Source organism: Thalassophryne amazonica, chromosome 13 (genome assembly GCF_902500255.1).
Source record: "Thalassophryne amazonica chromosome 13, fThaAma1.1, whole genome shotgun sequence".
NCBI lineage: Eukaryota > Metazoa > Chordata > Actinopteri > Batrachoidiformes > Batrachoididae > Thalassophryne > Thalassophryne amazonica.
In genome coordinates, this window is record NC_047115.1 from 54675153 (window position 1) to 54691987 (window position 16835).

Genomic DNA, 16835 nt, shown 5'->3' on the forward strand with positions numbered 1-16835 from the left:
AAGCCTGATGATTTTGTTACTGTTGCTTCTTTTGGACTGCTTATCTGTGTACTGACCTCTGCTACCGAACCAAGTAAATGCTTTTACTCCACTGAGCTGTGTACTCGCGTCCTGCATTTGTGTCCAGCCGGCTTCACCAGCCAACCCTGATACTGGTTTTCTGACTGTTGTGTTTTAAAATACAAATAACACAGTTATAAATCCACACAACCAGTGTTCATTTTGAGAGACTATGTTTAATGGCCAACTAATTACTGCAAGAAAGACATGTAACAATTTATATTGTACCTTTGGACTAGGTGATCTGCAAAGGGGAATTTCCCATCCAGAAGAATTTGGATATCCAACACTTGCTGTCTGAGAATATTCTCACATTCCAAAAGGTATCCGGCAACCTCAGCTTCATTTATGCACTGGATACCAGACTCAAGCCTCTTTGCATCCTGATCAGGCCATAAACAGAAATGAGACTCCAGACAAACAACTGGATTTGATCACATATAACAAACTGAGCTAGTACAATACTTACAGACTGCAAGGCAGTTTGAGCCAATGCTACCTTGTCCTCACCGCTGGCACAGGCCCGCTGTACTCTACTGGCAATCTGTTGCAACATCTCAAGCCTATAACAATCAAAATGACAAACAACAAACTTAGACACCATTATTTACAGAAAGACTTTTTTCTTTCACAAACAAAACAAACAAAAAAGAAAAACAAGCATGCACTATGCCCCCTCACCTGGATCCATGAGAGAAGATGTTGAGAAAGACTAAATTTTTACTACGTAACGGTCCAATACTAGATGCAGTCAAGATATTGTCGGTGGAGGTTAAGCTGGTGAAGGTACTGTTACTGTGAAGCTTACAGATGAAACCCACTCAAATACGATGCTATTCAGCATGGCAGACCGCCACAACTTTTCCTGTCCGATTAACCAGCAGTATATTTCTTAACATAATGAATCCTTCTCTCACCCAGACTCTATCTGCCCTTCAAACCTGCAGAACCAACTGAATGACTTCACTTTTCCTTGCTCATATTTACAGCATCACAACCAGGTGAGGAGTGTGTATCAAATGAAATCCACCCTGAAAAAAAAAGTTGCCATGACTACATGATGTTCTGCCAAACTTTAACTGCTTTTTAGACTTAGGAGGTGAGCATATAATATGTACATTACAGCGGTGACATCCCGTTCAGCTGCATTGCGGGGCGCTGCACCAAGCCTCTGACACATGCACAGTGCCACATACATGTTATTACATATCAACATTTCCTTTGCCCTCCCTGGCCGGGGTCCAGTGGAGGTGGACATACGTGGCACAACATGCCAGCAGGCTTTGCCGTGACGATCAATCTCAGAGCTCAATCAACCATGATCAGATCATTTCACATGCTGTTGTGATGTCGTCAGAATATGTAGATTGCATTCAGATGACGCAAAAACTGCACATAGATGGCGCCAAGAGTGTTTTGAACTGTGCAACATGCTCGGGACAGCCGAGCAAATGGGACCAAATATATAGACTGCTCAGAGACTGCTGTCCATTTGTCTTCAGACCGCACCTCAATACTTCCCGACTGTGGCCAGATGTGTCATTCTGAAGCAATTTGGCCTCATTCGGCCTATATGTGACGGGGGTTTAAGCCTGTGAGACAGGTGATTATGGTCTGTATGGTATTGTTATTCATTAAATATGATCTGCTTAATCATTTACCTTGTAGTTCATATGTTCAAGCCCCATAAGGTCAAAGCAATACCCAACAATTGCTACAGAAAGACAATTATTTGAATATAAGGTCATATATAATATATATATATATATAATATAAGGTCAACAGATACCATGTTTCATCAAGCCGGTCACTGTTCCATTGGCTGCTGTAAAGGAAACCTTTCAACTTAGCAAATCATGGGTCACAATATGGAAGTTGTTACACATGGCAGCACATCAACAATAGAGAGAACTGGACTTGCTCCATTTTTTCTGACATAGCCAAATGTGAAGTTATTGATCTTTAAGTACATCTATACTGTATTATACATCAGGAAACACTTAAGATGTAATGCCTTACTGTTTGAATATCTGTACTATACTATACTATACTACACTATGCCTGCATTTATGCCTGTTACAAGAGTGAAAATGTATACATACAAAATGGTGTGTGTGTGTGTGTGTGTGTGTACCAGGTATTACACACTGGGTGACATATACAGTGCATAATTAAATAAAACAAAGACGAAACTGGATTTTGTCTGTTGTGATGAAAGAGAGAGAGAGAGCGAGAGAGACAGAGACAGAGAGAGAGAGAACTTGATATTTTGGCTCTTGGTTATTTATTGTTCTCTATGTCATTGAATATTAGGATTTTTTGCATTTAATTGATGCTGGGAAATTATCTGTTTTCAGTTGTCTGCGCTGAGGAACACTGCAGACTGTGTGATATTGTTCTTTTTAAGATGTGTGTAAGTGCATTTGTTGGACATTTGATGTTTTGTTGTTGCTTTGGCTCAGCAACTTGTTAAAAATGATGGTAGGTGCAATAGCTGCCTTCAGCATATTTCCTTTTTGGCTTTAAATTCTAAATAAGTGAACAGTTGTAGTGTTTGTTTGTTTTTTTTTTAAGGCATAGGCGTAGGGGTAGGGGTAGGGCCAAGGGGAAGGGGTACAAAAGAGAATTGAAAATGGGCCTTGAACTAGTTATTGAAAAATGAAATCATTAACAACTGTTTTTATTGGTGTAAGATTTGCTATATTTAGAAAGATCACTCATTTGGGGTGGAGAAATTGCCCTGTTCACAGTATTTAAGATGAACATAATCAATTCCAGACAGGTAAACTAACAATGCCTCCTTTTCTGTCAATATTCATTTAAAATATTTAAAATAAATAAAATATATATAAAATTTAAAAACACTGCCATTCGTGAAAGTGGAAAATTTAGTGTTGTCATTGCAAAGAGTACAATGAAATCTGAACCAAAAGCACAACTATCTGACAATAGGTAAGTTTCACTACAGACATGAGGCTGTTATACAATAAAGGAACTCAGGAGAGATTTTTAGAAAATATGCTGACTCATGTAGCATTACTGCAGATGCTATCAATGAGTGATTTCTAAAAGTAACCTACAAAATGCACTATTTATATTTCAAATCCCTGTAAATAGCCTCATTTTTTTGTCACAACATCATGAACAACTACAAAACATTAAGCCATGAATTTTGATACAAGCAATGGTCACACATTAAATTACCAAGAAAGGCAGCAATATGAACAGTTTAAGCATGCTTCAGTCAATATTTTAAGAATTAGATGTTAAAATCACATTATGCCGAGTGAGGCAAAGTGTAACCACATACCTTTCCACCTCAGGTCTCAGGCACTTCTCTCTTTCTAGCATAGCCACAATCAGTTTTCCCCACTCTTTCTCCACATCATTCGGGTGATGGCCCTGGGGCAGGTGAATCCGTCCTAACTCTATCCACACCTGCCAAACATGCACATGCAAGAAAATTATTTTCACTATCAAAACAAGAAATACTGCAATGTTGAAGAGATTGTAACTGTACCTCAAGCATTTTATAGAGATCTTGAATTTTTGTCTTCTCATTCTCTTTCAGTGGGATTTCATGTTCTTTAAACTGCAAATACTGTGTATAAAGTGCCTGTAAGAGAATGTGGAGATTACCTGAAATGTCATTGTTCATATATTTTTGAAAAGGCAGCATTTCTGGTCTGTTCTCATGGATGAGATCATACCTAACAGATAAAATCAGCATGTGAAAATAGAAACAATATTTTCAAGTTTCTGTAGTAAAATATGAAGTACCCCAGGGTTCTGTTCTTGGCCCACTGTTAATATAAAGTTCAATGAGATTTTGTGATTGAGAGCAAGAGAGTGAAACTGATAATTAAGGAATGATGTGATGGCATGAATACACAGAACCTCAAAATTCTGATAGAACTGAAAAATTTCTACTTTATATTTCATAATTATGACTTACAAGATACAAGTTTTGACTTAATATCTCAAAAAGGTTATTTTTTTTATTTCTATGCTGCATTTCAGCAATGCAGATGTAAAAATTACTTTTTATTTATGACATAAAAGTTAAATTTTCAGTTTTTTATGTCATAATTTTGATTTTCCATGGGATTTATTTCCATATTCTATCATTGTCAGCTATTTTAATAATCCCTCCAGGGAAAAAACAAACATCTACAGATTAATTTTTCTGAACAATGGGCTACCACAGTACTCGCTTCTTGTTTTTAAAACAACTGCATGACATTTGTTTTGTGTTAGAAGCAACCAAATCCAGCAGAAAGACAATAAAAGCCGCTATCATTATGCATTTCTTAAAAAATAATTGAAAGCAGAAAGTTATGTTTAGAATTTATCCTTTGGCATCAAAGCACATTAATAACATTTTGAGAAATTCTACCTTTATTTCCACGGGGTTGTTGGGGAACGCTCTGTCTGACATTACGTCCACGTTGTGTTTGATCCACTGGCTGAGGTATTTGATCCTGTTCTGGTACTCCACCCATTTGATATCGACATCCTGTTCAGACAAACACTTTTTAGCTGATTTGCTGAGGCTGGGATGAATCCCTGATGATGCTATCACTTACATTGGGACTGATGCCATCCACACCATCGGGTACTTTAGGGAAGGCATCATAAAGTGTTGATATATACGTGATGACTGATTTTTCATCAGGAGACTGAACATCTACGTCTGAGAAGGAAAGTCGAAAACAAAAGATCAGAAATGGGCTCAGCCTAACTCATAAAAATCTGAGTGTTACAATAAATGTTTTTTAAAAGATGTGAAATCTGACAGGACTGTTGTGTTTTTGTCTCACCCTCAGGGTCTAGCAGCCTAGCCACCCCCAGTTGTTCGGCTACACAAAACGCGTGCTCTAAATTTGATCGGTTGGTCTGTATGGACACGTGGCTCATGTCAACCAAATCCGGCCTGGGAAAGAGAGCATGAGCGAAACAAGATCTTCAAAGTCAGGAATTCATGTAGAGACATAAAACCTGAAAAATCTTAAATGAAGCCATCACCTGTATTTATGAATGATGGCGTTAAATAGCCTGCCGTCCCTCCAGGAGGTCGTGAAATTTTCACATCGTACACCGGCGTAGCCCTCTGTCATCTGCTTGGTCCAGAGCAGCAGCCGCTCCTTGGCTGTCATGTCCTCAGATTCCCCCATCACGTGAATCTCTGAGATCTGCCAAAGGGGAACACAAAGCTGTTACCAGGTGTTGCCAAAATTAAAATTTTCCAACACAATCCAGTATAATGGCACAGGTACAAAAACTAATCTACAGCACTTCATATTGAGAAATTATACATGTCACAGTTATTCATAAAAGTTGTATTTGTTACTTTTTTGTGTTATTTGCTGAACATTTTATTGCTCATAAATCATTATTTCACAGAAAGCATTGCTGACATTTGAAAAAATGAACATGACAAACAGGTGGGTTTAAGTTATAGATTACTACATATTTTAAAGACCATGATGACCTAAAACAAAGTGCATATCACAGTTGGACACCATGACATCATTCTGCACTCAAGAATACTGTTTGCTTTGTGTTCCTGTAATGTGTATCCTAAAATTCGAAGGAAATCTAACATGGCATTTGATAGCACAAAGGTCCACCAACAAAGAAAAAACAAACACGGGATAAGAAGGTGCGATGACTGCGATCATGATAACGGTTAATTTATAAACCTTATAATATCAAACTGAATTATTACATCTAAATTATAGATCTGCTCAGCTACAAATACTTGTTTCAATGTTGTGTTTTTCATTTAAAGAGGAAATAACATGCTTTGTTAAAATAAATAAATAAAAGTTAATGAATATCATAATACCTTAAGAATGTAAAGTTTGTAGGCAGAAAGAAAAGCTAGAATGGAATTGTAAAAATTTATGTAAAACAAGCTCATCACTATAGTTGGATCTGAGTGTAAGTCGCCGGGCCTCCCAAACTAGTAAAAAAAAACATGACTTATAATCTGGACATTATGGTAACTGTTTGCCCGCCACAGTGCCCACTGTTACAGAAATTGAATAAAGGGAATAAATTAAATATTTTTTCACGCCAGTGACTCAAAATGTGTTCTCATTCTATCACTGTTACCTGTCATGTCAGTCATGGTCTCAGCAATACCTCCTAACAACTCTGCTTACAGTACCTGATTCAATTGACGGCCTCAACTTTTGCATTGCCATTCTTATTAGATTGCCTAATCTTTTGCAAGATCTTGAATCTGATAAAGCCCCATTCTTGCTGTCACTGAAATGCATCCCAAAAGGTTACAGTCTGAAATAGGGACGCACCGATACCACTTTTTCGGGTACTTACATTTGAGTACTCGCCGATACCAAGTACCGATACGAATACTTAATGATACTATTACAATTTTATGATGACTTTCAAAACATGTTTTTACTCATTAGTTGTTCATTACTTTTTTATTATAACTGCTACCAATATCATTAGCTTTTTTTATTTACAAACATTTCACAACAAATTGTCCTTTAGGGCTCCTTCACACATTGTACAAATAAATACAACTCAGGGCGACTCATGTAATTGCGTATATATGTATTGCTGTGATCATTTATATAACTGTCCTGGTGGTCGATTCTGTGTTTGTAATGTGTGCACTGAGCTGTCACCCAGCTGTCAGTGCGCTGTGATCAGCTGACAGGCCCCTCCCAGTGCTGTGTGCAATCAGACCTCTCTATCTGGCCACCATGTGATCAGATCTGCACATACAGATAAGCATTTTAAGCAAGTGTGCCCTGCCATACCTGTTACAGACTTAGGGGGTGAACATGTAATAATACGTACATTACAGCGGTAACATCCCATTCATCTACGTTGCGGCGCTGCACCAAGCCTGTGACACGTCCCATCTCGATGGCGCCAAGAGTGTTTTGAACATGTGCAACACACTCGGAACAGCCGAGCAAATGGGACCAAATATGTAGACTGCTCAAAGACAGCCATCTGTTGGGCTTCAGACCGCACCTCATAATTGAGGCAGGATGTGTCATTCTGATACCATTCGGCCTCAGTCGGCGTATGTGTAATGGGGGTATAACAAAGAGTTTGCATACCAATAATAAATCCAAAATGACAGGAGAGCAGCAAAGATCTGTAACAGGAAGGCAAAAACACTGGAAATAACCACTGGAAATAACCACTGGAATAACCACGCGAGAGAGCAAGACGAACCTATACAATGAGGGAATGCTCTAACAGCAGCTAAATACGCAAACAAAAAACAAACAAACATGGAAGCACAGTAACATATGAAACTGGAAGGCCAAAAACAGGAAGTCAAGCTACAGAAAATGAACACAGAAGAAGCACTGAAGCAAAAGCCCAAGACTTGTAGGAGAATTAGCAAGATAACACGGAGAATAACATTAAAATTCGAAGAATAACACAACAAACAGGATAAGACAGAGATGAAACCTCAATACCAAAATGTGACCCATAACACACATGGTAAAAGTCCAGGATGTATACAAACGGCATGCTAGCTCACATTAGTGGGTAACCATGATCTCTATATGTCAGTTTGTCACAATTATAGATCATGACCTCTCTTCATACCGATCCATGAAGGTGAGAAGTATGCTGGAGTCATTTAACCTCTTTTTTCCTCAACTCTGCAATACTTCTGGTCACAACTCTGCAATACTTCTGGTCACATTCTGGTCCTGGTCCAGGTCCTCACTACCAACAGGCAGACCTGTTGTCCATCTCCTGAAAGAAGCCATCAATCTGCCACAGCTAAGTGTTACACATCCCACTGACGTCATCAACACTGACAAAAGTGCTTTTGTGTTTGACTACTGTGTTGGTGTGCTTGCTCTGACATCATGGCACTTGTGTCAACAACTTAATTTGCTCATATCTTTTCTAACCCAAGGATTGACCGTCTCCACATAAAATGTCATATTCTGGCCATCATTTTTTTTTAGTTACTGTATAGCATCTACAAAAAGACACAAACACACAAAAACGGAGCTTCAATGGTCGATTTCAGAGCTGTTGCCCAATTCTGCTGTTTGGCAGAGGAAGCTAAAGTAAAGACAAAATTCCAAGTAAATTCCATCTTTTGGGACAAAACAAAAGGTCTCCGTTTTGTCAAAGAGACACTTCAGTCTAGAAGGACACCACTAAAGGCCCCTTCACACATAGTGCGAAATTTGGTCGAATACGGTGAAACAGCACAAAACAGTTTGAATTAGCGTACCACGAAACATTGCGCTGACAGTCAGGAGTGCATGATCCCGGTGCAAGAGTTCGTGCACGCGACGGTGTCTTTCGAGCAGGAACACAGTGCAAGGTGCACTACATCCCGCCGCTGATGTCAAATAAATAAAACATAAAATCAGCTGGTACTTGTGGAACCACATCGTGCTGCTGATGTGGAATAATAATAATAATAATAATAATAATAATAAAGCAAAACATACCACCCACGGGATTTGTACCTGCACTTTACTGACTGCCAACACGAAATTTTACCACTGAGCTACCGTCACTGGCCTGTAAATGGTGTGGGGAAAATGCCTGACATCAACAAAGAGATGAACGTATTAAAAAAAAATAAAACCATACACCATAAAAAACACAGCATTTTATATTGAATCCCTCTTATCAAGCGGGCAATACAAATATGATCCGTCTGCTCCTCTGTAGATGACCCATGGTCACAGACATACAGTCATGAAACAAGAATGAGAAGCAGTTCGCTGGCGCATGTGGATGGCACGCCAGAACTGATACCGTGTCATATGGAACAGAGCTCATGTGGGTGATGTGAAAGTCAGCTTGCCCACTGTGTGTTCTGACCTGACGGTACGTTTCAGCCTGGGAGTAGCCTGTCAATGGGCTGCAGCGAGGGAACGTGTGCACACTCACTGTAGCCCACAGGGATATATGTTTTTATTTATGTCCACGTAATGACAGCAAACAGACATGTGCATCACAGTGGGCAGTTGTTAGTCCATGTCTGTCCAAACACAGTACATGTTGTCCAGCTGGGATGTCCAGATTGACAGATCTCCACAGCTGCTTCTGTCGGTGGCCACACCTGCTGTCAGTTCAGTGTACACACCAAAGCCACACTCATGGGGAACTTGGACAAATTTCACTGCCAGCACAACAGTGATTGTCTGCAAACTGTTGTCGTGCTAAGAGTGCAAATGGCCACACATTTTTTAAGTGCCAAACAAGCGGTGTTAGATGTTCGTGTGTGTCAGATGGAATCTGGCCGACACCTACCACGAGAGGGATCGGTGGGTTCGCACAGCGCACACTCTGTCTTTCAGCTACCGGTGTGTGTAAATAGTTACAGCAACAGGCGTACGAGGCAGGGACGATTTTACACGTTACACGCTTCATGCACACTTCAACCAAACTTCACACTATGTATGAAGGGGCCCTAATGGAAACAAAGAAAAAAAATTCTGTCCCCCAGACTCAAATACCTAGATGGTGTGATTTTTCAATGCTGACTACTTGATATGAACCCAAGTTCAATCACTCTTATTTAAATGTCAAGATCAGCCACAGTGGCACCATATGTAAAGGAATGTAGATCTGAATCATCTTGGAAGAGGACTGAATCACAGAAATGCATCACTTTCTGTACAACCTTTAATTCAATTACATCAATAGCCTTTAAATTACTGGATGTGCACCAGCAGACATAGACCATCTCACAGACCCAACTACAATCCTATCATCCATGGTGCTACAGATCATGTTAATCTTTTTTTATTCTGGTCTCTGGTTAGTTCGATTTTGTGAGTTTCCAATGTCCTTGCTTCTCTCAGTGATCTCTTTTGGTTTTCTGCCTTAGACTTTCTCCCATGTTCTTATTCTGACATCCATTCCATGTTCTCTTTGTGTAAATTAACTTAATGTTTCTAATTTTCCAGGTTCATGTGTCGCTGCACTTCTGTATCTAACTGTTTACTGTCCATTAAAACAACTGTCTAGCTTTAGGTCTGCTCTCTCACATTATTTCCTTGAATATGCCTTTGTGCTTTTGATGATAGTACCTTTCCATGTTTGCTGATTTCTGCCTGCCTTTCCCTGATTTTGGTCACCTGTTATGTTTACAAACTGTGCTCTGAACTTCTGCTGGAATTTCTGAATTATTCTTCTGCTCCTCTCTCTTAGAACACTCTCACCAATTGGACTGATAATCCGTGTTCCTCAATACTCCCTGTAGAAGAGACCAAGAGAACTGTATACTGTATCAAAGACTACTGAAGTGTTTGTTGGCACTGTGATGCTACTAACTGCTACTGGTTTCATAAAACCAGCTTTTACTCAACTATGCTCTAGTTCTCTGCATTGGGGTCCTCTGTCAGAGTCTACACATGGAATTTAAATGTGAATGAGGAATACTATCCAACGCACTTTACTGAGCATAAGAAGCAAACTGTACCAGTCTGGGGAGGAGCAACCAAGAAATAATTTTGGATTTTACTGGGAATGTGGCACAGAGATGATTACCTGCTCAAAAGTGTTCAGAAGGTGAATTAATCTGGTGTCAGTGCAAGTCAACACTACATTCTCTGCATCTGTAAACATCTATTATATATTAGGTTGGCAAGGACTAAGTGTCTTAGTTTGATTTCCACTCACACTACATGTTGATGTCCTTGGAGAGAAGACTTCATGTGCGTTGTCCCAGTCCACCTAGTGATAAATGGATACTGACCTTGACTGGGGAAGTAATCTATGTCACACTGGCATCCTGTAAAGGAAGAGTCATAGACTGTCTTTGCACTTTGTGCTATGGAATTTGGGAAAATTCCCCAACACCAATGGGCATCAAGGTCTATACAGGGGTTAGCTATCCACATAAATAGTACTGGGATCATTTTATCTACACAAACAGATAAAGCTTTAAAATTGAGTTTGAAGCTTTGGACCAAACAGGTTTCAAACTGGATAATACCACATTCATTCAAATTAATCTGTATAAATCAGTTATTTGGTTTACCTGATGCTGAGTGGGAACACATTTGGCAGGGCCTGTGAGACCTTCAATGTCACCAGAGCAGGAGTATGTCCTCCTCCTCTTAATCCTATGTGCCTGAGAGCTTTGAATAATTTTGGCTAAAAATTCATCACTTCTAAGTGCACCACAACCCCTTAGAGTTCGTAACATGTGCTCCACTGAACTAAAGCTAAGTGTCCTCCTTAACTGGCGTTGTAGCAGGATCTTGCCAAACAGTCTATCCACAACTGAATGAAATCCTCCTTCAACAGAGCACCTGCTTTTATCTCTGTCTGCATGGTCTGTAGAAAATCTTTCAAAACTTGTTGCAAATCCGTTACCATAAAGTTGATTGCACGCATGTCTGTGAACAAAAACAGGCACTTCAACACCTGTACTGATGCCGTCTTTACTGGATAGACATCTCTTCACATCTGATGAGCCATTAAATCCCAACCAATTCTCCTCTGTGCTCCCATCTTGAAGTTCTGCACTGACAGATGCAGTCCCACTTTTAATTTCACTTTCAATAATCCTGAGGGATTCAAAGGGATACACGTCCTCAGATATTTTCCTCTTCCTCTGGAAATAGTGGTGACGGCGACCTTTAAGCTCTTGAGATCCAGGCCTCATTGGCGCATTCTTCAGGTCAACATCACATTCATCTCTGGGGACCCGGACACAGCCAGCGATATTCCCCATGGCTGTCACTCATGTAGTCACTTTCTCCTCGATAGAGTGGAACTATTTTCAGGTCAAGAACGGAATGACTCACACTTGATCTGGAACTCCCCAATCCCACTGACGGAAAAGCATTTACATAACCTAAAACTGTCAGACCATGAGAGTTCCTTCTTGTTGACGCTAAGAGAAGCATAAATGAGAACTGCTGAGCCACTCTCTCGCTGCATTTCTCACTCTCTCTCACTCCTTTGACACTGGAATGCTTCCTGACCTTTGAAACATTTCCCTGGCATTGCTAATCCAGCACAAACACCATAAATGCACAAACAGACGTCACCCACGTGATTGTAGCTCTCAGCAGAGCAATAATGAAAATGACACCGCTGTGTTATGGGTAAAACCTATCTTCTTCATCTCAAGGGTATAAATAGGGGTGAAACCACCCACTTAAACAGGTTTCCAAAAATATCAATTTGTAGGTAGTGAAGTATTTCTCTGGGTGAAAGCACAACATGTGACTGGATGCTAGCTGATGGCTAAATGCCAGTTTGGTTAGAGAGTTTGGTTGCAGGAAGTATAGCGTTACATAGCATGAAAATAGCAAAATTTCAATGCTTTTGAGCTACCTCTAAAAATTAATTTATACAAACAAAAATTCTCACAGTATGTTTTCTCATCAATTGGATCCTATTCAGAGGGTTAGAGCATTAAATTTCAAAACTTTGCAAAATCAGGACCACCCTAACGGGGTTTATTTTGAATGATTTAAACAGTTTAAACAAATACTATCAACTGTGACCATTCAAATATGAGAACTGTTCTGACCAGGAAGTGACTCAGCAGATAAAACATGACAAATAAATCCAATAAAACAATTATCAGATAATACATCAACAAAGGGCGGCACAGATTACAGAGAAAAAAATAAAATAAGTAGATACCCCACAGGAGAATAACTGTACCACATGATAACAATATGTCAACACTACTAAAGTCTACCTCAAGGTCAGACATGACTGCTAACAGAGTTCAAACTGCAGTATTCAGCTAGCTATAGTAGCTTATAGGCAAATTATGTAAAACTGTTTTTAGGTTAATATTAGAAAATTTTATCAGTAATACTGAATGGTATGACTAAAACTTGTGTACTAATGTGTGCTAGCATGACAAACAGCTACACAGATAATAAGTCAGGACACAACCAATAACCTAGCAGAGAAATGTCACACTGTGAGCATCTCACAATGAATTAAAATAAACATTATGGTCCTTATCTCGATGGCGGATGCAAATACGAGGTAAACAGTGGGTGCAAGTCTGTGCGCCATGTGTCTAAGTGCACGTTGCTGTTTAATCAGTGGGAAATGTTGCCACAAAGCCAATTACTTCTCTTATGAACTGTGTAAATGGTACTGTGTTTCATAAATTATTGTTATTGTGAATCAGTTTGCAACAACTGTTTTAAAAGAGGTGCAAACATAAATTACTTAATCAAAAATGACCCCACTATTGTTATCACCACGCTAATCAGACTTAATCTGATCAATCCCAGCCAGGGCCGAATAATGCACGAAACATAAAAACAAGGTTGAGCTCACATATGTCATTCTGCTGTACAATTGTGCATACTATGAACAACAAAAATGCAGTGTTTCACACACAGTACAGCATGATTGACGTACAGTGTGTTTCCTGAAGTACCTTGGTATTTTTACACATCAACAAGACACAGGTCCATTACTGCTGGATCAAATGTTCAAGGGCTTGTATGAGATTGACAGCAGTAGGTGTCGACTTCATCATCAACACTACGTGTTAGCATAACCTGATTCCAGGGAAAATGATGTTGTGTGTTCCCCCGTTATTTCACTGGTGCCAGCAGTCTGACAGACTGCCTAATGCAATGCTTACATTTCTCACAAAAAAATAATGTGGAATGTGTCAGTTATTAATAATGCAAGACAGAAAGAGAGTGAGGAAGACAAAGAATGCCGCCAGATATTGGATCAATACTAGATACTTTGCAAGAGCTTGGTCTCCTCCATGCACATGCACACGCACACACACGCACGCACGCACGCACACACACACACACACACACACACACACACACACACACACACACACCACACACACACACACACAACACACACACACACTAATCCATGATTTGTATCACTATCCAGCAGTAAAATAGAAAAGAATTTTCCCAAACAATAACACCAAAATATTCAGTAACAAACAAAAATAGCTGAAAGTACTATCATAAGCAAATTTTACAGCTTATTTTAAGGTGGCTTTCACACCAGGGACACTGGATCAGAGTACACTTGACCCCAAATTCAGGTAGTGTGAACCATATTCGAGCACAGGTCAAAGAACTGTACCAAGATCCACTTGAAAAGGGGGTCTTGAGTACAGTTCTTGTGTACTTACTATGCTATAGTCTTGTTTAAATGTGGCAGCAAAAAAAAAAAAAGAAAGAAAATCTCTGTCCACAAGAAGAAGCTAAATGCCTGCTGGAAATTTCAGATGACAAAGGCCAACAGTTACAAATGGAAATTACAAACAACAATTCTGAGAAAAAAAAAATCACAATATCAAAGGGACCATCACCATTGTGTACTGTTGCCTAACAGTACACAATGTGAAAACACAGTGTAATTTTTAGCAGCATATCATTCTGCAGCATTTTATTTTGAAAAAAACTACGGGTGAATGTAAAAATTTGTAACTTTGTACAAATTTTTGTTCTATGGTTACAACAGTTGTTGTAAATGAAATTACCTTAACATTGTCAATTAAAACAGAAAAATAATAAGAACAACACCCACCATCACCCTCACCACCATCATCATCATTGTAATTCTGATTTTTACTTTTGAACCCAATTACATATTTCACTAACAAGTCAAGCAAATCAACAGAATGCAAAGAATCACAGTTTAAAGAAGCTATGAATCAATATTGTACCATTAGATTTCACACTTGTGGCACACTTCAGCACGTAAACAAAGTATTCCTCCACCACCATTCCTCCTCAAACTTCCCCTCTCCTCCTTCCTTTGCACTGAGCAGAATGAAGAGCAGTTGAAAACTTTGAACAGATTTAAGGGCTTTTTATGTAGAAAAAGATGTATGTGGATTCTAGCATGATCGCGCTCTTGGTCACAGCCATTAATCTTTTTTCGGATGCATTTCTGGAAAATTGCTGCTGTTCTCTATCTTGAGGGAAAACAATCGACAGCTATGCAGAAAGGTGTAAATACTGCTTTCTCTTTAAAAATGTAGGGAGGGGCAGCAATTTCACAGGGAAGGACAGACATGCACAAGTGAAAATCTCATGCACTATATGTGATGAGAACAAACATGTAATCATAGGAAAGAAAAGCTCATAGCACAGAGGGAGTGGTACTTCTTATGTCTCTGCACAGAACACCATTAAGCCACTAGTTTAGTTTACAAAAAGACAAAAAATGGACATTATAATTTGCTCGACATTAATGCCATTTATTTGAATGTTTTACTGAACAAAGGGTCCAAAACATAGATTTTTCCATATACAATATTATGAAACGGGGGGGGAGCTGCTTTTAATATCCGAGAAGATGCATCAATCAGTTAAAGTTGTTTGTTAATCAACTAAACTAAACTGTTTTAACAGTAAAATGTTTGTTATTATGGACTGCCACAGACCTCCATGTGGAAATTCAGCTACCATGCAGGTCAAGTCTGAGAGCATACTGCAGTGCACCACGTCACCGCATACAACACATGGATGCTGCAGGGCAACCACTCAGACAGACAACCGGACCACCCCCACCTCTTGTCAGGTTTTGGGTTTGTGCTCTGTTTTATTGTGCCTTTTTGTTTTATTTTTGTGTGCTGTCGGTTCTTTCTATCTGTCTCTTGGTGGTGGGCGTTTCCCTCTGTCTAACCACACCCCGGTTCTGGTCGCTTCCCCTAACACCTGTGCTTGATTTTCAGCTCATCACCTGGGTGTATTTAAGACTCACGGCATGCTCTAGTCCTTCACCAGATCGATGCGCATTGAGCCTTCTTTCCACCCCTTTCTTGTATCTTTGCCTTGCTTCATTTAGCCTCATAGTGTTTTTGACCACCTGCTTGCCTTCCTCGACCACACCTCTAGCCTGATGATTTTGTACTTCTGCTCCTGTCTGTCTTACCATGTACCAACCTCTGCCCACAAACCCAGTAAAAGAGTTAAGCCTACAGAGCTGTAAGTTTGTGTTCTGCATTTGTGTCCTGCCAACTGTGATCACCGAGTCTGATACCTCTCGAAACAAAGCATTTGTCTGCCATAACCAGGTGAAAAATGGGTGTCACCCTTGGCCTTTCCCAGTCCTCTACACTTGGACACTTGCATGCTGAATCATGCCCAGGAAAGCACATCACATGGCCAATATGTCACAACTGATGTTTCCTCAAAATGCAATTGATACTCCATATTTGAGTCTTCAGAAAGTAAGTTGACACAGTCATTCCAGTGGTTCCCATCTATCATGAAAATTATATAAAATGCAATTGTGTCATTAAACAAGATATACTGTGCATTACCTTTCAATTCAAAAATGAAACTAAGCACATCAAGTCACATTATTCTGCTTTCAGAGACAAAAACTATGAAAAGTCACATATTTTAAAGCGCACTTAATAGTAACTTGTCAAGTTACAACTTGAGCTGATTTGGTGTACTGGTCGGACTAGTAAACATAGATTCCATTTTAATATCTAATAAATGGGTTACATTAAGCTCCAACGTATACTAAACAACTTGAAGACTCTGTGGCTAAAAGTAGAAAAGCTGTTTTCATAAATTATGTAAAGACATACATTGTATTTGCTGCCATTTGTAAATCACTTTGGAAAAAACGAATGTACTAACTCAAGCAAAATAAATAAAAAGCACAATAAAAAAGGAAATGAAAGCCTGATTTTAAGGGAGATCTGCTTCTACTGTGTCAATCAAATCTATGAATCTGCGTAATGACACTGTTTTTTTTCTAATCACATCACTGGACACACAACTGTACAATTTAGTTTCAAACACCAG

General features: G+C 39.3%; 1 protein-coding gene across 1 annotated transcript in view; it reads right to left on the reverse strand.

The window, feature by feature from the left end:
- Window positions 1–16835, reverse strand: part of dst (dystonin) — a 318051-nt gene that overhangs the window by 185564 nt on the left and 115652 nt on the right. The window contains exons 9-16 of the mRNA XM_034185302.1: window positions 5086–5252; window positions 4881–4993; window positions 4647–4753; window positions 4457–4576; window positions 3581–3676; window positions 3371–3498; window positions 530–623; window positions 289–443 (exon numbers count right to left, since the gene is read on the reverse strand). Coding sequence (XP_034041193.1) covers window positions 289–443; window positions 530–623; window positions 3371–3498; window positions 3581–3676; window positions 4457–4576; window positions 4647–4753; window positions 4881–4993; window positions 5086–5252 — 980 coding nt within the window. The remainder of the gene's footprint in view (window positions 1–288; window positions 444–529; window positions 624–3370; window positions 3499–3580; window positions 3677–4456; window positions 4577–4646; window positions 4754–4880; window positions 4994–5085; window positions 5253–16835) is intronic.